Source organism: Dermacentor andersoni, chromosome 3 (assembly GCF_023375885.2).
Source record: "Dermacentor andersoni chromosome 3, qqDerAnde1_hic_scaffold, whole genome shotgun sequence".
Taxonomy (NCBI): domain Eukaryota; kingdom Metazoa; phylum Arthropoda; class Arachnida; order Ixodida; family Ixodidae; genus Dermacentor; species Dermacentor andersoni.
The window spans coordinates 136,463,289-136,491,061 of NC_092816.1; the positions used below are offsets into that span (position 1 = coordinate 136,463,289).

At 42.7% G+C, this 27,773-nt stretch overlaps 1 protein-coding gene across 1 annotated transcript in view; it reads left to right on the plus strand.

The window, feature by feature from the left end:
* Nucleotides 1-20,204, plus strand: part of LOC126525191 (uncharacterized) — a 147,654-nt gene extending 127,450 nt beyond the window's left edge. The window contains exons 2-3 of the mRNA XM_072286910.1: nucleotides 18,864-18,943; nucleotides 19,904-20,204. Of these exons, the coding sequence (XP_072143011.1) occupies nucleotides 18,864-18,887 (24 nt within the window). The 3' untranslated portion in view covers nucleotides 18,888-18,943; nucleotides 19,904-20,204. The remainder of the gene's footprint in view (nucleotides 1-18,863; nucleotides 18,944-19,903) is intronic.
* Nucleotides 20,205-27,773: the final 7,569 nt, after the last annotated feature.

The following is a 27,773-nucleotide window of genomic DNA, read 5'->3' on the forward strand; positions in this document are numbered from 1 at the left end:
TATCACAGTGATCATCAATCAATCGTGACTGCCTTGACAAAATAAAGAGTCCCAATCGAACATCAACCACTATATTTATTAAATCGTCCATTCAAACACATCAACTGCCGTCATCAGACACTTCGAACAAATGACAACCATTCCACTCTATGAAGATGCAATGCTAGCAAAAGCTAAAGACAGTCAAAGCTCTAAAACGAAAAGCAAAGTGCTTTCGCTGCCATTCCATCTTCGCAGAGCGGAATGGTTGTCAATTTTTTTTAAAATCTGTGTTACCACAACTACCACAACTCTCTACGTCATCAGTTCTACAATCCAATGTCTGAAATAGACCTCGAGCAAGAGGCTTACTGGCTCTTGCAGGAACTGGATGTAAAAAAGCCTTGTGTAGGCTACCTTATAACAAACGCATTTTTGCAAGAACGCGCAGTTTGGATGTCAAAATACCTATACGTAATTTACAGGCGATCTTTGGAAACTTCAGTAATACCTGACGAATGGCGAATGGCCAAGGTAATACCTGTGCAGAAATCTGGCTCTAAACTCGACGAAAATAAATATAGACATGTCTCATTAACAAGTGGTTGCAGTAAATTGTTTGAACATATGATTTATAAAGTCATAATATAGCATCTAGAGGATAATAACCCATGACACCGCTAACAGCATCGTTTCTGTTCAGAATTATCTACTATTACTGTGTTAGCTGAGAAATCCCATGATATAGCTGCCGTAATAAATAATAGAAGACACATAGACGCTATTTTCTTAGATGTTTCAAACGCCTTAGATGTTGTTCCCCATCTTGTCCTTATTACTAAGCTGACACTGGTATACACGAGAACCGTTTTATGTATAAAAACCTATCTGAAAAATAGAAGGCAATGCATAGCTTTGAACTCTAGTGTTTCTGATTACGTTAACGTTTTGTCTGGTGTACCGCAATGTGCAGTTCTTGCGCCCCTGCTATTCCTATTGCCTCCTATTCATAGTATGTGCCATTCCTTTGCAATGTTTGGCAACAACAAAGTGCTGAGTAATTTTCTCTCTAGGCAAATGAAATTCAAAGCACAGAAATTTGTGGTTGAAGTTTCTGAGCCGCAAAACTTCTTCAAGCTTTGAAGAAATTACCAAGGTTCCACCACTGCAAAAGCTCGTTCAACATTTAGGAATGTTTAAACAATGGTTGACACAGGAGAGACCTGACGCTCTAAAATGTTCACCTTATTTCTTCACTGATAATCTCTCTTCCCACTTAAGTATAGAAAAAACACCAACGGCCATAAAAACAGTTTCGCTTCTACACAGTTAAAAGCATAATCACGAAGGAACGCCAACGTTGTAATAAAAGGGGAATAATCATATGGCCACTCTTCCCGCCGGATTAGTGAGCACACTTTAACTCTCCAGCGCCATATATGCGCGCACTATGGCTTTTACAGTACAGCCTCCGAATTTAGAGCCACAATTTCTAATCACTGAACCGTCGAGCTTTATTGTGCTAGCACGTAATAACGCTCATGCAGGGTACACCCCCTTAATAAATTGACAAAGACATTTTTCTACACCGACGTCGTTAGGCATTCAGAAGCTATGCGTCACAAATGGTCGAATGCACGACTCTTTATTGAAAACCGGAATTTCTTAACGTAAAAATAATTGAATGTAATACAATCGTTTCTGCATCACGTTCATACTGCAATTAGCTCTCATGGTTAAGAAGTGACCCTTGATTAATTACACAGCCAATCAAGCATAGTGTCAGATGCTAAAGCCAATAGGAGCACCACTACAAAATGAGTAGGTAAACCCGCGAAGTGTATGAACCACGGCTATTTAGGCGTTTGCTTGCACTTGTGTTTTTATTGCCAGAGCGCACTTGCGGTCTTGCTTAATTAGAAATACGTGCTGCAGATGAAGATGTGTTTGGTTGATGCATGTGCCCTCTTGTACACTGTTATAATTATTGCATGGGACAATCAATCTTATTGTCGCCATTGTTGATAATACTTACTTATTTAATCTCATTAAGTACAAACACTTCGTTTGGAAACATCGGAAATAAAATAATTGATTATTTTTACTCTGCTATGTGCATTTTGCACATTTGTAGAAAACATATGTAATGTTCTTTCAGCAATAACATATAAAGTACCCTAATTATTTATTTAGTAATCGAATTTTTCATTCACCCACAACTAAGGGCCCTATAACGTAAAACTATACCAATATGTTCTTATTCGAATCTCCTGACGTCAAACTTGAGTAACCGCCGACGCTAGCATCGGGCGTTGACTCGCAAGGTTGCCTAAACAGACCAATAAAACGCTCTCCTCGTTTATAAGAGGTCACTTTTGTTTGTTTTAAAAACGAATAACAGTGCCTACGCTAAGCGGCTTGTCTGATATAATTGGCTGATAAGAGGCGAGAAATTGGCTCAAGTGGAGAGGGACTCGATGGGACAGATCCAGTGGGTTCAAAATCGATAACGGGATGATCAGGATGGCGCCGGCGTCTGCGATTGGTCCGTTTTCCCTTACTTAGCTTGGGGTGGCTGGTTGGAAATCACAGCGGCATGCAACGGAAGGTTAAGAATGCCGCTAAAAAGGATCCTCAGCAAAGAAAAGTTGGCTGAGCGAGGTCGTAAGCGTGCTGAAAATGCTCGCAAATGTTACGCGGCCACACAAAATGTTTTATTGTACTCAAATAAGCCCATGCTCTCCGGCAGGTGCGAGTAGCCAGTGCATGAGCGATAACCGGCAGCCATATTATATTGCTTTTGGAATGGGGCAGCCTGCGACTATTCAGAGAAAAGTTCTGTTTTCGTCGGCATAATAATGCATCTTTAACGTGATTGCGTCACTTTGACATGGCGAGGTTTCGCGGTTTTGTGTCGTCGCGTGAGAGGCAGGTGAAGTGGCTGCAGCCCGAAAGCTTTTAACCAATAGCCGAGGGCTAATGGCGAAATACGTCGAATCAGAATACCTATTTTTCCTGTGTTCAATCTAATCGTGCATAATCACAGTGTACACGTCGTATCAGATGGGAAACTATTGTGGTTTGCATGACGTCGCGTGACTCACAGACGAAGTGGGGGTGGCACAAAAGGTTTTTGACCAATCGCAGAGCGGCTGATCGCAGAATTGGAATAGAAAAGTTTGGAATAGCTTTACGTTACAGCACCCTAACTGTCAGCTCGAGCGTATGAAAACGCTACTAATGTACCTGCGTTGTGCTTCCTGTACGTTAATTAACGTTTTATGGCATCAAATGCGGGGTGCCCAAAGCGATACGTTGAGATTTATGGGACTAATACAACGTCAGTTTACATGGTCTCAAAGGGGAGGTTGAAATGCGGTTCCAAACCAATGAGCAGCGACATCGAGTATGGTCGTGCGAATGAAGCGCGTGTACATCTCGCGGAATAAAACGCTAGTTGATGAAAATGACGCATCCAATACATCAGCAATGGCAGCATTTGAAAAATACAGACAAAAATACAGAAAATGTCATTATAATAATAAAGTGTGAAGTCAGAGTCTGTTTACTTCCATTCACGAATAATTATGATTACGGAAACGAAGACTTTCTCAATTTGCTCGTCGGATGCGAGCTGAGACATGGCGAAATTCTATTAACGTATTTATCACTGCAATGTCGTAAAAACACTTTCATGCGTAGCCATCAATAGTGATGCCGTCCCCACCAATTTGTGGGACGCGGCGCCATGAGATAGTCGCCTGAGTCACGCTTTATTTAGGCTGGCGAGCCATGATGGCGCGGGATCTCAGGAACGGCCGACACCGCGGCCGGCAACCGCGGCCGCTTAGGTGGAGCTCGATAGCATGTTCTATTCTTGCCCTACCTGCACGCCGACACTCTTCCTCTTCACCGGCTTTGAAAGCGATAGACACGCCACTACAATAGTAGTACTTTATAAGATTCGATCAGCAAATTTATTTTTACCGCCTTTGCACTAAAGGATCTGTTATAGATATGTCTTCAGTTTGAGAGAAGTACTACTGGGGGCACGCTTGCTGTGTTATAAAAAAATTAAGGCGTGACCTTTGTGAATAATTTCCCTGTAATGTTGATTTTATCTTAACAGCGAAATAACACACGTGTGTTGGTACTAATGACACATGGATGTGGTTAGTGATTTTGGGAAGTTACCTCAAGCAAAATACGAGACATGAGGAAAGGGACAACACGAAGTGGTTTCTTTCTTGAAGTATCATGTTACGCTTTCGGTAACATACCAAAATAATGAATCTCCAACTGGCCTGCACACACACTCTGCTATTCATCTGGTGCTTAGTTGAAAATCTAGGTGAACCAACTGCTGTGAATTCATGCAAAACTCTTAACAATCAGGACGCAATAGTAGGCTAGTTGGTCTTACATGTCTGGTTGAACGCAGTGCACAACCAATCGACAGCTACTGACAGAGTAACGACACCACAAAGCGCTGTAGTTGGTATTGCATGTCTACTTGAACACAGCGCCCAATATATCGACAGGGACTCACTGCGTTACGACACCACGAAGCGCTCACCATCACTCACCATTCAGCCTCAATGCTGTAAGAGCTGCCTTTATAGAATGTGGACTATAAATAGAGATGTATGTATTCATATTGGATTGTGACGTTGTGGCGAATGTTCTGACTTACCTACGCTTGATTTGTGGTTTTGTGCGCTCTTTTTATGCGATGTGATGTGGACTGCCGAAGTAGACTACTTGGAGCAACAAACCTCGAATGGTGAACGTAGTTTCTTTTTCCTGAGTATTTGGCCCTGCTAAATGTACATGGCGCTGCTGTGCCTCCACAAGCTGCCGAGGCAGGTCGCTTGGTCTCGGTAGGAACTCCGCTACCATGCGTACAAATACAATTGGCTCATCTGCTTTCTTGTGCTGCTGCAGGGAAGGTTATATATAAGTCGCAGCTAACACTAATCATGCTGTACAACGACAAGAACATATCCGAAAAACACTGTGCAAGATATAGATAAAAAAGCTACTTTTGTTTGGATGACAGAGAAGTAAGGATCTAACGCCGCAGGTTTCAGAGTGGTATCTAGCACCGTATATTACTTATGTTTTTTGCCATTGAACAGCTTGGCTATTTTTTGCTAGTACACAAAGTATACTTTTGCATCTCAAAACGGCAATACGCCTTCTTTGTATGCTTCCCACGAGGTGACCCCTTTACCGGCGCCCGCCTAGACGGCCAAAAAGCCCGACTCCCGCCATTAACGGGAAGGCAACGACGTTGCATTAGAGGTGCCAAGAACCGTGGTATTTTTTGGAATCACTTACGGCCGTCAAAGCCAGTCTCTTGACCATGACAAGGGACCATCACGGAGAGGCCACTAATTGCACCAATGAACCGATGTCGACGACTTGCGTGGAAACAGTGTGGATCCTTGCTTCCCAGTTGCCTCATCATGCATTGTAGGGGGATGTGAAGGTTGGACATCAGGCGGGTTCTTATCATCAGGCTGGACCAGAGGCCGAGTCAGGTAAAGGGTTCGACCATGGGCGGATTGCTGTGAACAGTACGTGCCCTCTGATTGGCAAGAACAGGTAATCGAATTCTCCTGTATAGAGAACAAGGGGAAAAGAACTACTTACAAACTACCCCTTCAGTGTTACTGAGGTAGATTGGACTAGAATCTGACAACTTCCATGAATATATAAATAAACCTCTTCTTTTAACCCTAATGCTACACTGGCTTATCCCTATACCTGGAGGGTTCGAGGCCTGAGTGCTACCCAGCTTTCCAACAATACAGACGTGCAGGCCTGTTTCTGTGGTATAACATGTAGGGTGCATGATGGCGAACACCTTGACACATAGTGTTATAAGCCAATGACCTTGTGAAATGTATAGCCACTATCTAGAGGTGGCCAGAGATGTGTAATTCTGTTAGAACGTCCTTCACCACAAGTTATCCTTCACAGTGGCCGCAAAGCGCACACTTCGTTCCTCAAAATTTGATTGTTCATAGTCCCAACACTGAGGTCATGTGATATGCCTGATTCTGTTTTAGCATAAACGACTTGTGCGCGAAGTTAAGTAACTTTAAACTGTTTTATTCGGATATTCAATGGGTTTTTTTAAAACTCCATGGGGTGGTTCCTTTATTCAAGAGGTCTTTTGCAGCCAATTCTCCAGCTAACTTAGTAAGTTCATAGCCTTTAAGAGCTGCCCTTCCTGACGAAGATTCGATCTATTCAGGACATATTCCAATGTGCATTATAAAATATAACAGCTGCGTTGTTGACACGGCTGTTAGTGACCTCAAGTGCGTCACGACTGTACGAAGGCGACAAAAATAACGCCCCACTTTCCGCTGACTGTTTGATATAATGGAGTCTCTGGCAGCGGGAAAATTTTATTGCCTCGCATTATTTATTGCGCACCAGTTTCACGCTCGACGATGTGTAATGGGGCTGTACGCAGGAAATAATTAATTATCCCCGTAGAGTAGTCGCTTCTAGCAATGTCAGCAGACAAAGAACATGAACGAATACGCACAGGTTTTTGTTTTGTACGTGCAACAGAACGGGCGCTCAGCTTCTAGCTAGCGTTGTTATTTATTTATTTATTTATATTTTTATATATTTGAAGTACTGCGAGACAATGAATTGGCTCGAGCAGGAGGGGTTTCATGTACAATACAAATGTACATCATCAAACAACGCAAGGGATGAACACAGGAAACATATACATAATATAAACAAAAGAAGAAAACGTGCCATGAAATTTGTTCATGAAGTTTTGTCATTAAAAGAGAAAAGCACAATACACTTGTAGTAGAAATGCTTAACAAATTCTCCAGATGCGTAAGATAGCTAGTAAATCTGGGAATTCAAAACATGGCACTGCATTTCACTAACAAAGTCATAAGTTGTAAATACGCTACGCGGGAAGGAATTTCATTTCGCGACTGTGGGCGCAAGGAAACTATATCCTAATGCGTTTGTTCGAGCGAAGATTGGTGCTAAAGAATGTTTATGATGTATCGCGCTGTCCTCCTACTAAGACGCCCAGCAGATTTGGGGAGAGCTAGTTAATTTTTCCGGAAAGGCAGACGTGAAGAAATGATGGGCGACTAATATTTCTACGGGCTTCCAAGTCGGTGTATCATTGAGTTTCATTAAATCTAGAGGGGAATCTATGCGTTTGTACTCTCCAAAATTAAATATAACTGCTTTCCTTTGAATTTTGCCAAGTTGCACAATGCCTTTTTTGTAATACCGTTCCCATATGACGGAAGCATACTCCAGTGTTGACGTTATGCAAGCATTGTAAGCTAGAAGTTTTGTACTAGGTGGTGTATTTTCTAAGTTTTTTTTTTAGGCACCACACGTTTCTGAGGCAGGCTACACAGATATCCCATATATGTTCTGGCCACGTGAACTTGTTTGTTCGCGTAACGCCAAGATATTTAAAATTGACAATTTCTGAAATGGGATTGTTATCAAGTGAATATGTAAATCCCCTAATTAGCTTTTTTCTAGTAACATGCAGTAGTACTGTTTTTTTCGAGCTTAAAACCATTCTCCAACGATTGCACCAATCTCCAATTGCACAGATACTGTTTTGTAGCAAGATGTGATCATTGGCAGAGGATATATCTTTGAATACGACACAATCGTCAGCAAACAACCGCATAGATACTGTACCCGGAAATACCTCAACTAAATTATTGACGTAAAAAAGAAACAGGGGGCCTAAAACACTTCCCTGTGGTAATCCCAAGGTAACAGGCAGCACAGAAGATGCGTATTTTCTTTATTTCTGCAAATTAGCTTCTATTGGAAAGATATGCACTGATCCATCGGACAATGAGGGAAGGCAGGCCGAGGCATCCTAACTTATACAATAGCTTACCATGGGACACTTCATAATTTTTTTTAATTATGGGGTTTTACGCGCCAAAATCACTTCCTGATTATGAGGCACGCCGTAGTGTAGCACTCCGGAAATTTGGACCCCCTGGGCTTCGTTAACGTGCCCCTAAATCTAGACACTTTATAGAAGGCCTTCAAAAAGTCCATGCACAGTTGAAACCAGCTCAGTGACTGTAGACATAGCTTTCCTGAAGCCATGCTGATGTGATGACAGCACTTTGCGCTCGGGAACAAACTCTTGAATGTAACATTCAACAGCATGTTCCAACAGCTTATAACAAGTGCATACGACCGAGACTGAGCGGTAATTATTTGCAGAAAGCCAGTCACCTTTTTTGTGTATGGGTGTAACACGTGCAATGCGTCAATCAATTAGGATGATACTTGTAGTTACTGACATGTTAAACATGAAGGAAATCCAGAAATCTGATCAGCCTAGATTCTACGAAATGCGTTTGCAATGTCATCATAGCCTGTTGACTTTTCAATATTCAGATTAAGAAGCATAGCAGTGACAACTTCACGAGTAATTACTAGTGCTTTCTGCGCCGTGGCCAGAGATCCTTGATAATTGCATTCGTCTAGCTTACAATATACAGTCTGGAAATACCAAATTGAAATTTCTGCGATTTCCCTTGGTTCATATATAATTCGGTCATTTACTTTTAATTTATCTATATCTTCTTTAGTTTCACTTATGTGGCGCCAACATTTTTGAGGTTCAGACGTAATAAATTGCGCCAAAGTGTTTTGAAGAAGTTGTTTCTTGCATGTCTTTTTTATTAAATCATATTTGAATTCAATGAACTCACACGTAGAAGCTTTGTGCTGTTTTTTGAGGCGTTTTCTTGGCCGTTTCGTCTAGCTTTACTGTTCCAAGGACTTCTGCGACGTTTGTCAATTTTTTTTTCAGGAATGAAACGAGCAACGCAATATTCTGTAGTTGAGCGAAAGATCTGCCAAAAACGCTCGGCATCACGACTGACAGAATCGAGATGCGTGTCCAAATAATCAATTATGGTTGTGTCGTTAGCCTTATAACCTATAACTACAGTCGAAGCAAACATTTTCCTATTTTCAACAACTCATTTAGTCCGGATAAACAGCGCAAAGAAAAACGTGATTACCGAAATGACACCCTTAAGGTTAAACTTTCATGATCAAACTTTTGTTTCAAACGATCATTTACTTTATGCTCTGCAAAACAGGTACCACATGTACACACCATCATACAAAAGATTGTAAAAGTCCATCAGCTTATGCATAATATTGTATAGTCAATTCATTCATATGTGTAGATAACTTGAAAGAAAAGTCACTTCTTTCTTATGCAACACCAAAGGCGGATAGCTGACACACTTATCGCCGGCTTTCCTTAGAAGATACGCTTCAACTATGTCGTGTTCTGTTTTTGTTTTCGGTTTCGAGAAGCACACTCATACTTGCGTTAGCAAGGATGCGTTTGCATGCGCACTTTTCGGAGTATTTGTTTTTTTTATTTACTTAGAAATACCTCACAAACATGCGAAGACGCATAGCTTTAGGGGTGCATATGTAATAGTTTATTACAAGATACAATCGCTAAAAAAATATCGATGCATAAAGGGATTCAAGTATTGGCACAAAATGATGAAATTTACATGAGTACAGAAAGATGTCAAAATAAAAAAAAGAGAAATAGTAATGAACAGATACGCATGGTATAAAAGCAGCTACAACAGCAACAAGTACGTATTACATAAAAGCACCAAGATACTTTGCGTTGATACGTTATACACTGTGTAATGTGAAAAAAAGCAGAAAACAAACACATGGCATAACGCTTGCCAACCTATTGAAAACGTAAACCTAATGGAATTGATAAGTACCCGTGTACTAACTCAACCATACGCACAGTGTGGGAAAAAATGTTTGGCCAGATTACTGCAAAAGGCGTCATGATTTCTGAGCCAAGCATTGCTATCCGGAAGGCTGTTCCAGAGACGGATTGCGCGAGGCAGCGGTGAAAAGTTGGAAGCTTGTGTCGCTCCATATAGGCGGGCATAGCTGAAATTATTGTGCAATCTGCGTGATGCGAAGACGCGGTGCATAAAGCATGATAGGGATAATCCCTCAGAGCGAATGATTTGATGGAATGATGACAGCAGTGCAATATCACGGCGAGTAGTCAACGACTGCAATGATAGTTCGGCTTTCATCTGCGTTATGCCAGACTGGCCACTGTTATTATAATTAATGATGATTTGCCCCAATCTGCATGATTTGTGACTCTTCACTTAAGTATTGCTGGTGTGGAGACCAAATGGGGAGACGCGTACTTGGGTCTGGGGCCGCAGGAACGTTAACTAAGCCATTTTACGCAGGGCACGTGGAACACTGCGCAAGTTCTGGCGCAAAAAACCTAATGATTTGGATGCATTGGCTGATACACACAATGTGCTCAGACCATGATGCACTCCAAGATATTTATATTGTGCACTCGGGGATATAACACTATTGTTAATGTTGTAGATAAACTGCAAATTAACATATTTACGGGTGAAAGACGTTGTTTCACGTTTTGATACGTTTGGTGTCATGAGCCATGTAGTACACCACTGGTTTACTATCTCTAGGTCTCGTTGGAGTGCTATATGATCATAACTATTGGTTACTGGATGGCAGATTATACAATCATCGGCGAATATTCGTATGCAGGACCATATGTTGCTAGCCAGATCATTTATATCGATTAGAAACAACAGAGGCCAAAGGACGCATCATTGTGGCACACCAGAAGTAACGTTACATTTGGGTGAATTGAAGTCATTAACAAAGGTAAATTGCTCTCGATTAGATAGTAAGTTACATATCCATCGCAATGTCGAAGAGTCTAATTTTAACACAGACAATTTCGATATTAGGCGGCAATGTGCACCACCATAAGACGCTTTGGAAAAGTCAAGAAATAAGCAGTTAGTCTAAGTAGTGGTTCATGTTAAGGTGGATATCTATTGTAAATTGGAGTAGCTGTGTCTAGCACGAAAACCCTTTTTTGAAACCGTGTTGATTGCGGAACAAGAAACTGTTAGATTCGAGATGGTTATAAATATACGAAGCGATGACGTGTTCGAGCATTTTGCTGTGAATGCGGGTATGCGTGATGGGCCCTTATTTTCACTCCAGTTTTTACTTCCATATTTGTAAATCGGTACAATTTTTGCTCTCTTTCAGTCGGAAGGAAGCATACGAGACAATAAGGACTGCCTGACTATATGAACTAGGATGACGCTCGAAACAGTAGGGGTATTTCTTGATATCTTACAATTTATTCCATCAATGCCACAAGAAGAACGACGCTTTCAGATTGTTGGCTAAGCAATGCCCTCGACAGTGATGTTTATTGGTGTCATGTGGTCATAATCGAAATAAGGTTCGAAGGGTACATTTGAGCTATCCTGACTTGCGGACACAGATGTGAAAAAGGAATTGAAAACCGTTGCACACTCACTCTCAGAAAGAGCGATTGCGTTATCATCGTGTAATAGAATGCGGTTGCTCTCTTCATTAGGACTTATTGTTTTCCAAAACTTTGATAGATTGTTTTTAGTAACGGTGGAAGGTCGTTAAAAAAGCACCTATCCTTTGCTGTGCGTAGGGCAATGCAATATGACTTAAGGTAGGCTTTGTATTCACCCCACGATGAAGGCGTTCTTAAGCGCCTGGCGCATTTGTACATCCGCTTTCTTTAATTCTTCATGTGCTTAAGAGCTTTTGTGAACCAATGCTTCGGTATATTATTCATGATTTTAGTGCGAGGAATGTATGTCAATTACCGAGGACATACTTTCCTTGAACATTACCTATTTTCTTCAACTGATCGGTCGAAAAATGACGGTAGCATCTGATGCTCCTAAAATGTATTTAGTTCAGTGGTAATGACAATGTAATTTCCTTTATTATAATCGCGAATTAGTTTCGGCGACATATTAGAAAGAGGAGAAGGTATACTTAAGGTGAGTTCTAGCAAATTAGGATCACCAAAACCGTCTGATTCTTCTATGCAAACTAATGTTTCAGGATTGTTCGAAAGTATAAGGTCTAGTATTTAGAGCGATGGGTTGGCTGCGATACAGTTTTGGAGGGGTCGTAGTCAAGGGTAAAGTTAAAGAATGCAGTCGACATGTTGCATGGTGATGAAAGCTTGTCCCAGTGAATTATCGGAAAGTTGAAGTCCGAAACAGATAGGTTATATGAGCGGGGAAGAGCTCCGATACCTTGTCTATGCTAATGCGCAACTGATCCATAAAATAGTTGTTTGAATCTGGTGGACGGTAACAGCAGCCGATCAGTATCCTGATAGAAAATACCGTGCCGGCAACCCAGACAACTTCAATGACAGAACTAGTATTATGAGTAATGATGTAACATCTTTTTTTTATGCCTAACAAGACACCACCTCCTCTTTTGCAAATGCGATCACACCTCTATGTGTTGCAGATACTTGTTAACACAATAATTTCGTTGTCAGATACTGCGGGATACAGCCAAGTCTTGGTAAAAGAGCTAACATCAGGGTCAGCATCATCGAGATAAGTTGAAACGAGATCCCGCTTTGACATCAGACTACGTGTGTTAGCAAATCACACAGACAAAGAAGGAACATTACGAACTGGATTTACTGCTACATGAGAACTAGCGCGTGCGCCTTGACGTCGCAATCTATTTAACCCGATGACAGCATTAGCGATGCCATCATAGACGTATGTTGCAAAGCCGATTCTTAGTTTGTCAACCGAAAGCTTGAAGGATTTATTCTGTGTTTTCGCAAATTCAATTCGCTTCTTTCTGACCTGCCGAGTTGCCTGCAAAAATCTTCTCGGACTGAGAAAGCTTTCCCCTTGAGCCTCGGTCCACATAACAAAATGCGCTCTTTAACTTTAGAGAAAGTTAGCTTGGCGATGACACACCTTCGTTCTCCGGCAACAAATATACCAAGTCGGTGCCCGCGCTCAAATTGTTGACCTGGTATTGTAACGCCCAGCTTTTCTGAGCGAAATTTGGTTATGCGCTGCTCGGTCGATGCCCAAACAACTTGCTGCAGGTGGGAACCGAACCCGCAACCTTCGCATTCACGAAATCCGAAGGTTGCGGGTTCGGTTCCCACCTGCGGCAAGTTGTTTTTTCATCCACTTTAATTTCCATTAATTCATCGTTTCTTTATTTAATTTATTAAGCACAAGTAATTTCCCCTATGTTGTCTTTGGTGTAAGTGTTTGTTGGCTTCTTATTATATGACTAATAAAAATCGGGCCCCTCGGTTAACCCCCTTTTTCTCAAGAATATGATGAACGATATGCCATAGATTTTACTAATATAGGGCATAAATTCAAAGCTTCTCTCGAGGTACGTTTAAAGCCCTGCATCGTGCCCGTATTATTCGTTAAGTTTCAGTGCTTAAGGGGAACAAAATAGTTGTGCATAATTTTTTTTCTCACATTAGGTCACAATACCGACGTAGCATACAATATAGATGATTATCACTTCCAAATTTCTGTTACTGTATGTCATGACTTTGCGGGCATTCCTTATTAATTGAATAGTGTGACCTGCACGAGGTAATGTGATACTTATTCTGACACACAGAACTGAAGGCCGTGTTTGAAAGATCGCTGGTTCCTGTATCGCAAACCGAAGGTGGAGACAAGCACAATAATGGAAGAGGCTGCTATCTTTCGCTTAAAATGCTTGGGTATTGTCAAGATAACTTATCTTAGACCATTGACGATTCATCTGCCGAGCTCTAATGTACATCTCTTGCACTGCGCCGAAGCGTCTTTAGTGAGAAATCCACCGGTTGGGGTGGATTAGTAGCTATTGCGTTGGGCTGCAAAGCGCACGTTCGCAGGCTGAAATCAAGGCCGCTGCGGCCGCATAATGGGGCAAATCCGAAAATGTCTGTCTAACGCATATTAGGTGCACGGTAAAGAACCTCAGGTGCAGAAAACTAAAGTCCCTTGTTACGGCTTACCTGGTAATCAGATCGTGGTTCTGACACGTAAAACCGACGAATTTTTTGTAAGGCACTATCAGCTGCACACAATAGTTCTCGTAGAGAAATTGTATGAAGTCAACAGGTGCTTCTTCTCTTCTGGAAGAGGGGCCCAATGGCATTGTAATCCCTCTTGCGAAAGGTAGCGTATTCCAGTGCCTTCCAGCGTGAAACCAGCTCGTTTTTTGACACTGCGTCGCACTTGGGATGCTCGGGCTCACTGGAATCACTGGGACGCCACTGAGAACGCTGGATAAGAGCTGGGTCACACTGCACGAGACGCTGGTCTCAATGCCATGACCCTGTTGCGCACTGGTTTGTTCTGTACACGTGCTGGTTCTCGCTGCAGTTCGCTGGCTCAGACTCGAAACTGCACTGGTTGCGTTCGTGCCGCACTGGTTCCAGTACGCAGGACGTATAGGCGCTGCTGAATAATAAATGCTTTATATGATTTCATCACAAGATACTAGTCTCTTGACCTAAATTATGTGGACATAAGAGTCTATTTCGTGTCCCAGCTTGGAATAAAGGTGCCTCAGCGGCACTCTTTATGCATGCATATATATTTGACACTGAAGATCACTTTCGTTTTTTTTTCCTTTTTTCCTTTCAATTGGGTGGATAGGTACATTCTTGAACGAAACAGAGCAAACGCAGAGGACGCATCATCATTTAGTAGCTTGTACAGCGAGTCGTCGCTGTTGTCGCAATTTTATGGAGTCGACAAGAAACGCAGAAGTCGTTCAGTCGCGTTCGAATGGAGCCCGATTTCTGAGCCTACCGCAGCTTGATATTATCGCAACCATAACAAAGCTGAGGCCATTTGTGCACTTCCACTTTCCCTAGTTTACTAAGATATAATAGATAAAAGGCTCTCGGGCTCAGATGCATACATTTTAGCAATCGCCAGGTACCAGCACCGAGATCGGTCCCTTCAACCGAACGTTAGGCCAAGCGTATCCGCCGAGTCTGTCTACACACTGTCGGCCGGCCCGGGCTCAGGAATCAACATATATAACAGGAATAATTACCCCATAATTCAGCTTTCGCATCAGTAAACAATTTTTTCGTGTGTACAGTGTCAACACAAGAAGAAATGAGTGACGATGTGATGCGTTATAAACGTGCGTATATGTGCCGTAGAGCAAGGCTGCCTGCACAAGCCTACGCTCCTCGGAAGAAAATATGGGACTAGGCAGACTTGGCGATTGAAACGCTTCGTTAAACTAAGAAAACATTGCATATATCCCTTGCGCGAAGAACAAGAAATGGCTATCAAAATCGCCAGTAACATCCAATAGAGCGTCCTGGGTCGGCGGTTCATTTAGGAATTTTTTTGAAGTTAGTATGCCAATCGCAAAAGAAAATTGGTGTTGTGGCACTTGCAAGCGTACTGTTGAACACGGACAACCTTTTGTTTCTGATGGAGGCGTAAGTTTTAGTTGAGGGGCGACAGCGCATCAACTATATCTGTGCGAGATGCCTCTCTGTGCATGTAAAACTACTTCTGGAGCTTGCCATGGCAAATTATCCACGTCGTGCCATGTGCTGGCCTGGTGTACTGAAAAAGTACCCAGCATGGAATATGCAGGTCAGATAACCGAATCTTGACTTGGCCAAACATATTTTAAATACTTATTTTTGTACTAAAATGCTCTCTGCTGCATTTTGTATTAAAAAATATATACGGTCACCAGGCATCGCAATTTTCATGCTGTAGAACTACTTTTCGCACCAGTATCCAGCGCATCCCAATATTCGGTGCCTGACCGGCGCCCCAGCATCCAGCGCTCGACACTGGGCTCATAATCCGGCATCACACTTCACACTGGATACTGGGATTTGCAATAGCAATGGAATGCGTCGCTTACCTTGCGATGAAGGAACAGGGAATGGGAAGCTCATCATGGGCTTTTAAATATCTTTTTGGGGGCACTTAGTGAAACTGAGAGGCCCGCCAAGTTAGGGCTCTCGAATGCAGAAAGACCTAAGGCGACTGAGACGCACCAAGCCTGCACGGCCAAATACTTAAGAAAGGAACCTTTTTTTCTACCTGTGGTGCTATGTCATCGCACGTCCATGCTATGGGCTTTGTGGATCACAGGCAACTAAAACCTTTGGACGAGAACATAGCTCCACGACAAAAAAAAAAAAAAAATTGACATGAGTAACTCTGTAGGGATGGCTCTGTCCTGCTGACCACTGCAGAAGGATGAAAAATAACTGCGAGGGTTCTTCAATAAAGACTGAGACTGATGCTCTAAAGCTTTATTGATGCATATTATTCATCGGCACTTTCATCCGTCTCTTGTATACCCTCAAGTAGGGCAATACAAGCATTCGACCGTTCCTACGAAGTACGGATAACGTCATTAAAGCTATCTTTCTCACTTCCTTCAATGTCACCTCAGATGTCCCAACTACACCTTGTTCGCGACAATGCAATGCCGTCTTTTTCGCGCAGTATACAAATAGGTCCTAGAACCCTGCATCATCATTGTAGAATGAATTAAAGAGTGGTTAGCAACGCTTCGTGGAAGGGTAAAACTATTGGCAATGTTCTGAAATGGAACCAGCGGCTAATAAACTGGAGGCGATCTTAAGAATGTTGGCAAAGTATCTATTCAAGACTAGCCTCAGTAGCGAAATTTCGCAACAATAGTGCCACCGGCGTTAGCGCCAGCACTAGTAAGAGAGCAATGGTACGTGCATATTATGTACAGAACCATGTTTTGGATACCTAATTAGCGACTTTCACTTATTACGAATTCACGAAGTATTAAAAAACAAATTTATTAGCGCCCACGGAAAGTACTTTAGCACACAAAGCCTCGGAAATGTTTTAGTTGTCCACGGAACAATCCGCTGAGCGGGAGTTGTATATACGCAACGTATTTAGTGGAGTAGTCACAGAAGGTTCTAAGGCATTTCCTGCCCTTATACAAGTAAAAAAAGAAACTGTGCCGAGTTCAATTGCACACGCCTTCAAATGTTGCACCAGATTTTTCTCCTTTCCACTTCCTCTCACTCTAAAGAAAAGGTGTATCCTGATTCGTTTGACTGATGTTCGACGCATTTGTTGAGGTTGTGCAGCCAATGGTAGAACAGGTAGCCTGATTTTTGTTTGTTGCCTTTCTATGTTACGCAAACGGCGCTCGCTCATTGGGTAATTATTTGTGCTCGATTCTCCGCTGTCTATTCTTTCATTCCCCGATTTCCCGAACAACTGGTATAAAAGAAGTTCGCGCAGCAGCGTTGATCCAGGTTTCGACAACGAGTTTTGGAAGTTACACACGGTGAGTGTCTGCTTTGTTTCTTACATAAAATAAGTGTTGGGTTTGTGTGACTATATACTAAAATGTTACCAAGCAAAGTCAGGGGGCGGCTATATACTTGGTTTCTTGGAATACTTTGTGAATGCATGAAGTAGCCAAACTTCACGTTACCAGGGGCATCGCTTAGAGTGGCCGCGAGGAGTTACATTTTACAAGGCAACAAAGCTTTTGACTCTGTTTGTGTAGCGAAATTGTTCGTGTGACGGAAGCTTCTCGAAAAGGCTGTATGCATGTTTTCAAGTGTCCTGAGAGAAGGGTAGGATACATGAAGTTTAAGTTCGCTTGGGTTTGGGTGGACGTCCAGGGTTGACATTAGGGTTAATGTTTAATTGCATTTGTAAATTAGCGACTGAAGAAGTGTTGATGAACACTCTTTTTCTGATTGTATCGGGGGTTATCAGTTACGCCTTTAAATAAGCCCCTGGGTAATAGAAAACTAAACAATATTTCATACTGCTACGACATCTACAACGTCTTCAATTTTACATAGAGTGGGCGGCACGTGACAAGACGTCTGCATAAAAGTTTTCATTGTGTAGGTTTATTTTGGATCTTTCTTTTTGAGGTCCTATACGAAGTGTGTACGGTCTCTTTCTACTGGATAAACTAAACTTGGCGCTGACACTGAATTTGTATGTCCATGATGGGTTTTAGAGGGTTTGTGGGAAATAGTTCCAGTCTCCTACAAGCAATATTTCCAGTCTCCTAAAATAAATACACTTAGCTCCTAGTTCACCTTTTGTTAATTGTAATGAGGGCAGGTTTGCAGTTGATGTTTGGCGAAAGTTTGAAGTTCTTCGGTTAAATGTGAGATTCGCAGGCTACTCCAGAATACTTATTTAGTCTTGGTTTCTAGTTTATGCGGATGTGTGGTAAATCTCACGAGTGTTTTCGATGTGCTAAATGTGACAGAAAGTTTGATTGCTCAAAGTAGGGAACAGGGTGTGCGCGAGGTAGAGGCGATGTTTATCGTGTGCTAATGGAAATATTTGTTGCAAATTACTCGTTCAAGAACTACAAAGTGTTATCCAATCGTATTTAGCCGCGTTCCCCATTTTCCGCGAGCACCAAAATATCCCACTGCATAAAAATGTCTCAGGCCTATTACCTGCCATGTGACTATAACATTAAATTATGCTAGATAAATAGTAAAAAGCTTATTCAAGCTCTCCAAATTGTTAACGGGCGTTTAAATGAACGCGTAGAATGCTTAACCATTGAACAGAAAGATTGGAATATGGCAGCTTGTTCCTATTCAGTGGTAAATTACCTGCAGCACCACAAGAAATTGTTAAATAAGCCTTATATAAGCACATGTTTCAATGGTATCGTACAAGAATGAAATGTCACACCGAGCCGAAACTTGCAGTTTACACGCTTAAAATAAGTGGTTTAAAAACGGGCGTTAGACGTTACTTGTACAACAACTCGAATGAAATTGTTCTGCTGGAAGTAATTTGGCTGTGATTTTGCATTGGTAAATACGACTGCTATGTTCATTGTTGAAGGAGAGAAATGCAAAAAACAAGGCATCAATGAATTTTCCCATAAATGAAAACTAACTTATTTTTTCACAGGTATCATCTACCAGATCAAGCTAAAATGAACGCCAAGGCAATCCTCGCAGTACTGGCTGTTTACGCCCTTCTTGTAGCAGGTTCGTATATGTAGCATAGTGATACATCATTTTCTTTCACAGTTGCCGCCTCTATTGTAAGTTCAACTGATAATCTAACTTTGTAAAGGGTAGTATTTTTGCATCCTTTAGCCCTGAATACTGCTCCCTGCGCATTCTGAAACATGTTCATTCTAAAACATGTAACCACATCAAAAATAGTCTTTACGGCATCATTACCTCAATTGCGACCAATGACTAGGCTTCTGGTCACGCTACATCAGGCCATCTTCGCTAATCATCTCTGATCATAATGACCCTAGAGGTTCTGTTCACCTGGCAGTCGTTACCCAGAGCACACATCATGTTACTGCACCATTATTTCAGTGAAGGCCTGTTTTTCTTCTTTATGACTACCTGTCATCAGAACGGCATACTCTAGCAGTGTTGCTAATGCACATAAATTTAGAAAACATTGGCAGCAACAATACTTAACGCTTTTTATTTCATATGCTCAATTCGACGTAAAATAATGCCTGGACCTTGCAGGTTACTTGCATTTTTACATGTATGAAATATTCACTTTTCTTTATGGATCCTTGGGACTCCTTAATCTTTCAGTGAACATCAGGTGCGGTTGATTTATAGTACGTAACGTGCAAAAGCAGTTCTGGTGGTATGAAACAAGCCGTATTCGAGCACTGCAGTGTTCTTAACCGAGTTGCAAACTCTGAGTGCATGTGCATTGTTCCACTTCACCCACACCATACCATTGTCGCGGTGGCTGAGAATCGAAGCCGCACCATCGCGCTCAGCAGAAGAATGCCCTGGTCGCTGTGCCACAGTGGCGAGTGAAAACGGGGCATGCACGTGGGGTGAACGCAGAAAAAACGCCGACTTATTTTTCACCTTTTTCTTCGTTACGGACTCCAACGACTAAATTATTTTCCTAATGAATTTAACCTCGCAAAATAGAAATTTACATCTCTCTTCCTTGACCAGGCACTTCAGCCTGCGGCGGCGAGGGCCGCTCCGAATCAGGAAGATGCGGTGGCGGCGAAGGCCGCAGCGAACAAGAAGCTGCCGAAGCCCGCCAGGACAGCGCTGCAATGTCGAGCGAGTCAGCTCGCTGCGGTGGCCAATCCGGTCGCTGCGATGGCTAGCGGCGCCATCGGATACGCAGCCACTTCCGCACGAAGCCAGCCGTAACTGATGGCTGGTGCGCCAACTGATGTGCCAACTGATGGCTGGTGGTTGAAGTGACTGAGCGGAATGGTTTCAAAATAAATTGGCTTTGCTTGCATGGTAGCTTTGTTTGTTTAAGTTTCCCACTGTAGCCGAAGTACAGGGGAACGTCCACAGGTGGTACTATTTCAAATATGCACGAAATGCATGTCCTTATGCTTTTTACCGTGAAGACGTTGATGCGGACCCTATGCTGTCGTAGCCGTAGTAAGCTAAATCTATCATCGTCAGCTATGGCTCGAGCGACGTCGTCTTCTAGCACAGTGGCTCCGTTGCCGCTCGTCATTGCAGCGTGGAATTCCATTTCCCTTACCTCGTCGTAATAGAGAGGCCGCGTTTACGGAGGTATCAGCCATTTCTTAAGGGGTTATGAGCGATTCATTGCCATATGTCTTAGAAGGATTTAATTTTGAGGCAATTTATTTTTTGAAGAAGCGCAAGTGGCAATGCAAGGCGGATGCTTCTAACCACGCGACGGAGCTAACTCAACACATCAAACGCAAGCGACAACGTCGGGCTGCTTGCTTAGCGTAACTGACGTCGTTCTCACCGTCATAGCCGAACGTGTGTGTGTAACCTGATTAATACACACAAACACGGCCATTGTCAAACCAATCTAACCAATCGTCACAACAATTGCAGAGCCTGCATATCCAGTGGTGGGCCTTGCGCCCGATATACGTAGCTTTGCATTAGTGGTTTCGCACATTCCATCCCAGCTTCACCACGTGGCGGAGGAGCTTGCACGCGAGAAAAATAGCACGGCAGAACATAGAGAAAACACTCACGCACAAAATAAAAACCTGCGAGAAGCGTAAAGTAAAGCAGTCCCAAGGATGCTCACCACGCGAAGGACGCAAAGCAAAAACGAAAGAATAGTGAAACGAAACATTTACGATAAAGACTGCTTGCAAAGTTTCACTTGCACGGTGCAACACTCGCTGTAACTAGCACAGCTGCGCTGCTCGATCGTATTAACTGACTGGAAGAGGTGGTGATTTTTTTTATCCAAGGAACAACTGTTGGAAAAAACGGTACAGTTCTCGAGATATTGGCAACCAGTGCTGAAACTTCGCTTCCCAACCGAATTGTCGTAATACACCGCCTAGCGATTGGTGAAAACTGTTTTCAGATGCTCCTGCTGCGATTCAATGTCAAGAAAGTTACAGCACATCTAAAGCCAAATGTGTCCAACTTCTTACCTAAATGGGACAGCGAAAGAAAGTAGGAGCGCCTACTTTTCTTATTGCGTGCATGGCCACGAACCATACAGTTGCGTAGAAATCACCCTCCAAGTAAAGTGGTTCAGCTAGGATTGAAATTTTGCTTCTACGTGGACTTTCTTAAGCTTAGTTTTTTATAACTTCAAAGGACATTTTGATTTGGCAAAAACATAGCAAGGATTTTGAGACACGGACCACTAGCGCCGTCTGTTGGGGGCGGGTGTTGGGTGGTCGCGTCACTTCCTACCAAATAAATTTATTTATTGACTACACAGCAACGCATTCTTGTACACTCAGTCATTTTCACTCAAACAACTCTTTTGTCATTCTCGCTCTCAGTTCCAAGTTTGGCTTTTAGTGCAGGAACATTTTTGAATTGAATGGTAACATTATTGAATCAGCACAAATTCCAAAGTAGTTAGGAATTGATACCAGAAAAATGCGTCTTCATAAGCCCAATCTGTGAAGAGACCTAATCACAATGCCTGACTTTTTCTACGTGGGAAGTTTTTAAGAAGTGTGCGAAGCTTCTGAGATTAAAAAGACTGTCATAAAGCGTACTGTAATAAAGCACAATTACGAGGTTATGTGCCTTTTATGATAACATCAGACGGCCCAAAACAGATGAAATTTGGAGCACTTTTATAGAATGTTGCAGTTGTGATAGGTGAAAACTATCTCGAAAACACAATGGGTAGAACTAGTTCTTTTAAGCGATTTCACTTTCTTCAAGTTTTTTCATCCATCGAACCGCAGAGCATTTAGTTGGTGCAGCGAAAGCAACGCACAAGTTATCGCTATACGGTAATGTATAAACGTAAAGAGTGGACACTCCAGTATGGGCCTGCGGCCGACATTGGCTCCTAGTGCACCTAGCGGAATCGGCGAAACGCACCAGCCTCCAAGATGGTCACCACACGCTGCCGACTCTCTGAGGCCCTGATTTCATTTTCGTTTCTTTTACAATTTCTTTTTTTTTTTCTGACCAATGTCGCTGCATAAATTTAATGCAGGTGCTTGTGGCGCCTTTTATATGTTGATGCGACGAACGCACAAAAATGTTTACTTTACGTAAGTTTTATTTAAATTCACATTCGTTATGTTTCAAGCTGCAACTTAGCGCAGCAATCATGACAACTGTTAATGAGGAAGTAGGACTTTATCTTTTGTGATATTGTATTTCTAATAACTCACACGGAAAGGAGTAACTTAAATAAATGTGCTACGTTCCTCAATATCAATGAGCTTGCTCGACAGTCAAGAACACGAAAATAGCAGACAACAATTTATTGCTGCAAGATTCTGAGAAAAGGGGCAGACACATGAAAACAGGAAGAAACTCGCAAGTGAGTGGCGTGATAGGAATAAAAATTACACAAACGTAACGACACACACAAGACGCGTTGCAACTATCCAGAGAATGACAAAAAGAACTGCACAGACAAGCTTGCAACTATGTCATTCAAAATGGGATTGTTTTAAAGAAATATATATATGACGCTTTTTCTAGCACTTCCCTCAATGAGCGTGTGTTAAGGTAGCAAATTTATGTGAGTGGTTGCGCGCCAAAATAAAAAGGCTACAATACAATTAGGCACGCAGGAACATCCTCATCTTGAATGTGTAATCCAGTGAGTCCCTCATTAAACAGCTGCAGGATATTGGCTACTCACTCAATTAAGAACATCGACTGTGTTGGGAGTCTTCCCCTGCTATCTTTAAATTAGTCTTGCAATCGTCTGCTGATACTTGCAAATTTTCCCTTGAACATGCATGATGTCCTTTGGCTGTAGAGTATATTTTGACAAAGGAATTGCGGAAATTCCCGTAATACGTAGAACGACAGACAGAAGGTAAACAATACTGGAGGCTTCAAAGCTATCGAATTTAGATGCTATGTTCTTTCGTGTAAGTAACAGTGGAGCTTTCAACGCCTTTGAATGTAAATGCTACGTTCCTTCGCGTAAAGCATTTTTTTCTCATTTAATCTCAGGGAAGCACTTTTTAAATGCTAAGAGACAAGAAATTTTCTATGGTGAACATTCCATAAACAATCAAATATGAGAACTATATCTTCAGCCCCATGCAAAACAGAGAGCAACGCTCCAGCGCACATAGCCTACTACAGAGGTTGAGATGGCGCGCATTAGTGCCAAACTGCAAATATTGACCGTGTACCGCTTTGGAAATAGCCAATTTTTTTCCAGAACTGGCGCACCATACTTTTTGAAAAGCCGCTGCGCGTTGCCCTAATGACTAACTCAACATTACACTCTATTCACCGAACGACGCGCGTTCATAGGCCGCATTTTTTAAAAAAACACTTCATTTTATTTTCTAACTTCGTCATTGTTTCGAACGTGCCTCGCAGCTCGGACATTGCCGCGTCGCTGTTATCGCTGGCATCGCTGGCATCGCTGGCATCGCCACTCCTCTCTGTGCATGTTAAAAAAAAAGAATGCAAAATGGATTTCAACGTTGCAAGTAGGCAGCAGCTGTTTATGGCTTCAAGGACGCCATGCCCGCCTCCGTGACTCGTTCATGCGGTTGACGGTGATATAACGAAATACGAAAAGAACAAGTCTTTGCCAACGTACACAAGAACTTTATGTGGCCGTACCATGAAACCGCGATGAAGAGTTGCGTCACCCGCTGGAACAAAAACACAAAAACGATCCTCAGGTGCATTTTACACTACATTACAATGATGCCGCTAGGCGGACGACGGGGCCTGAATGGGCGTCGCACGTGCTGGGTTGTGCCGCCTGTCAAGGTACTAGCCACGGCAGCAGCCGCTGCCGCATTTTTTTTTTATGTGCTCTGCCACCTAGCGGAATCAGTGAATCTCCGTAGCTCGGCCACAATATGGCTCGAATGTCCACTCTCGTCATTTACTATGGCACTCTATGGTGTAGCTACGAACGTGCAAAGTGAAACAAACTTCTCCGTAAATAACAAAATTAATGAAAGGGTAGTTTCCACACAGGAGGTATAAATAAATGCAATGGCGACAGCAAAAGCGGGAAAATATATTTTTGAGTTAGTCCTGTTGTGTAACATGAAAAGTAACTCCGATGTACTAAATTGCCGAGTATGGATCACGTTCAATAAAATATTGCCTTATAAATATGTAAAAGTGCAAAAATAACGACGTTTAAGAAATATCAGAGTTCGCAGTGATTATCGAAGTTGGCCGAGTAATATTGTTTTCTCTGCTTAGAAAACTGGGTGCTTTAAACAGTAAAACTTGAAATGCAGATAAAGCATAGTAAACAAAGCCGCTAGGCGCCTTGAAGCCACAAGAACGAAGATCAATCAAATCCACCTATTACCTATCATTCCCATTGTAGCTGAACCATCGAAGTTCGCCAGAGTTACCTCGAGCACTTTACTACAACACTCTATCCCATGAACAGAGCGTGTCTAGACAAATCTGTAGGGCCCACAAGCTGTCGTTGCGCCTCCTGGCCAGCGCTGGCTTACCATAGCAAGTAATAATGTACAGTTGAAATATGCGCATAAAATAACATCAAAACCAAATGAGGACAGAACTGGAAGATGATAATGGCGATGAAGTTTATTGGCATTTCTAGGTTAGGTGGTATCTCTTATTGGCATCTCTAGGCTAGAAATAAATAATCACTAAGCCGTCTTAACACAATCAGGCTTTGCTACATCCATAAAGTTTACCATTTGGTCTATCTTTTCTTACTAATCTATTTCTTCATTAAAGACTGTTTCTCAATATTCTGTATTTATATATGCCTTCAGTGATCCCAGTTAAATTATTATCTTCGTTGAGGACGGTGAAGTGCAAGCCAAGCTTTATTCTGTCCGCGTTCGCCATGCATTTTTCTCCGATTGTAAATTCATTGAATACAGAAGTATGCTAAACATTTGGATTGACGCCATGAAGAAAAGCAAGAATGCAGTGACGCCTTTGTATGCCTAGATACCTTGTTTTGCAGTTTGTGCTAGTACACTGGGAAAATAACGCATTGGCTCAAATTCGTATGCTAGTCTACAAGTAGTGGTAAGGAAATGCCATCTGAAAGTATAAGAGAAAGGAAACATCATATTACGGTACTAATTGATAACCCCTAGCGGATTATTATTCACAGGTAGACGACGTCAGCCTCTTACGTACATCTTTATGACAACACGTTTAAAGTATGTAGTTCAATGTTGAACCAAAACTGCTGACGCGAAGATGGCACATGGTCAAATCAAAAAGAGCAGTTGCGTAAACTTCAAAGAAAACAAGCCCATAATTGACGTTTTGGGGCCGCTACCTTACCCTTCTTCGCAATGAAGAGGAGCGCGTACATCTCTAAAGGATTAATTGTCCTGCATCCTTAATATTGCGTGTGTTGTCGATTCGATATATATGTAGACTGTAGGAGCAGAGTTAATCACGTTATGAGATTAGTTTGTGAGATAGACGCTTCTCTCTCATGCTTAAGCCAACAGCATCACAGATAATTATTTGATTACGAGCCTCCGTTGCCATTCCCGACGTCCAACTGGTGCTTCTCAATCCAGCTGTGTGTTTTTCAGTTTCGCCCATGTAGGACGCGCCCTGTTTCTTGCGTGGTTTTGCGAAAATTACCTTGAAATCTCCAATGGGCTCATAACGGGGTGAGCTCGAACAGGTTTATGGTCTTCTCGAGCTCTAAACCGTGAACCTGCTCAAGGGCCCTTTCACCTACAACAGCAAGTCTTAGTTTACTTGTTAACACACGGGCCATTTTTACAGCATATGCGCAAGGAATCCTCGCAGATGCCTTGCGAATTCATTACGTGTAGGGGATAATCACACGCTTGTATTTCATTTTATACTTATTATAAATTGTATGTAAGTAGACGTCGGTACCTCGTGGAAGCGCCTGTTTTCGCTCTAATGTGACGACGAATACTCTTCCGCCTAAATTGTTTAATGGCTAACAACTCAAGGACGCAATTATTGCGTCTGTAGCAGCTGAGAAGAGTAGCCGTTGTTGCAGGGATCCTCCTTTAGCACTGCGGTAAACTTGCGGAGGCGGATACGGCGGAGGATATCATATGTCCGAATATGGTGCAAAACATATTGGGGGAAAGCACACCATCAAAGCGCAAGGTCGTGGCCTACGCCGATGCGAAAGCGATACTTATTGGACAAGCAAGTTACGAACTTAGTGCATATATAGCAGCCCCCAAAAACTCACGCAAGAGAGTTATTCGCGACATTTATCCAACCATCGATCGAGAGGAGGTCAAATGCCTCATCATTCAACCAAAGAATCCAAGCGCCCTCGAGGTGAGAAGAATCAAGAACACAAGCACGGTAGTCATCCTGTTTGATGGACTCAAAGTCCCGGACTACGAAAAATGCGGTCCCAGTTTCGTCAAATGTTCACTCTATTGCAGACAAACTGACATTTGCTATGCATGTGGAAGGCTCGGTCAGAGAGCTGACATTTGCCCAACCCCTAAAAATGCAATCTGTCACGGCTGTGGTGCGAGCAACCCGGACGATAAGCGCGAATGTACACCGAAGTGCACCCTATGCGGAGGCCCTCATCACACGGCTGACAGAACCTGCAAGCAAAGGTTTGAAATTCCATTTGTAGTTGGACAACGGAGAAGAAAACGGCGCAACCACGAACAATCCAACCAACCAACTAGGTCGCCAACCCCTCTGAAGCCGGCCCTCAGCAGCTCGCACAGATCCAGGAGCCGATCCCGAGAAGCCGGCGGTGAGGATGGCACCTACCACGACCGTGTCCCTGCTAGGGGTCGCTAGACGGAACGTGCGTCTTCCAGGGGCCGCAAGATCCCCAGGTCCCGCTCCCGCTCCAGGGACTACTCTCGTTCCAGGGGACCAGGAGTTCAGATCCAGGAGCCTGCCGATCGTCCTACCACATGGGCTGACCGGGTCAAGCAATCACCGTAAAAGGTAATGGGGTGTCAATCGCCAGAGTACAATAGGATAGCACAATTGGAAAGAACAAACGCTTCGTTAAAATACGCAATGGAGCAGCTCACAGCAGAAATGGCAGAACTCAAAAGGGCCAGCAAGCGAGAGACAGTTCAAACCACTCAGGGCCCGGCGGTAAAAACGCCATGGAGATCCCAGTAGCGGAACCGACTGCCAATGGTCTACCCAAAAAGTGGGCGTTGGCAGTTCATGCCGCAGACAAGAGCGCCAGTGTTCTTAAAATGGAAAAGCGATAGATAAAAGTGATGAATCCCTCAGAAAAGTACAAACTGTAATTGACAAACTCGCGGAGGTGGTCAGAGCACTAGAGGTCAGATGCGATAATCTGGAGCGTCACGTTTCTGCAACGGCTCCAATTATGTCGTTGGACAAACTGAATGATATCGACATTGAAAGTTCAGTAGCGGCTGCACTTCGCAACATTTTA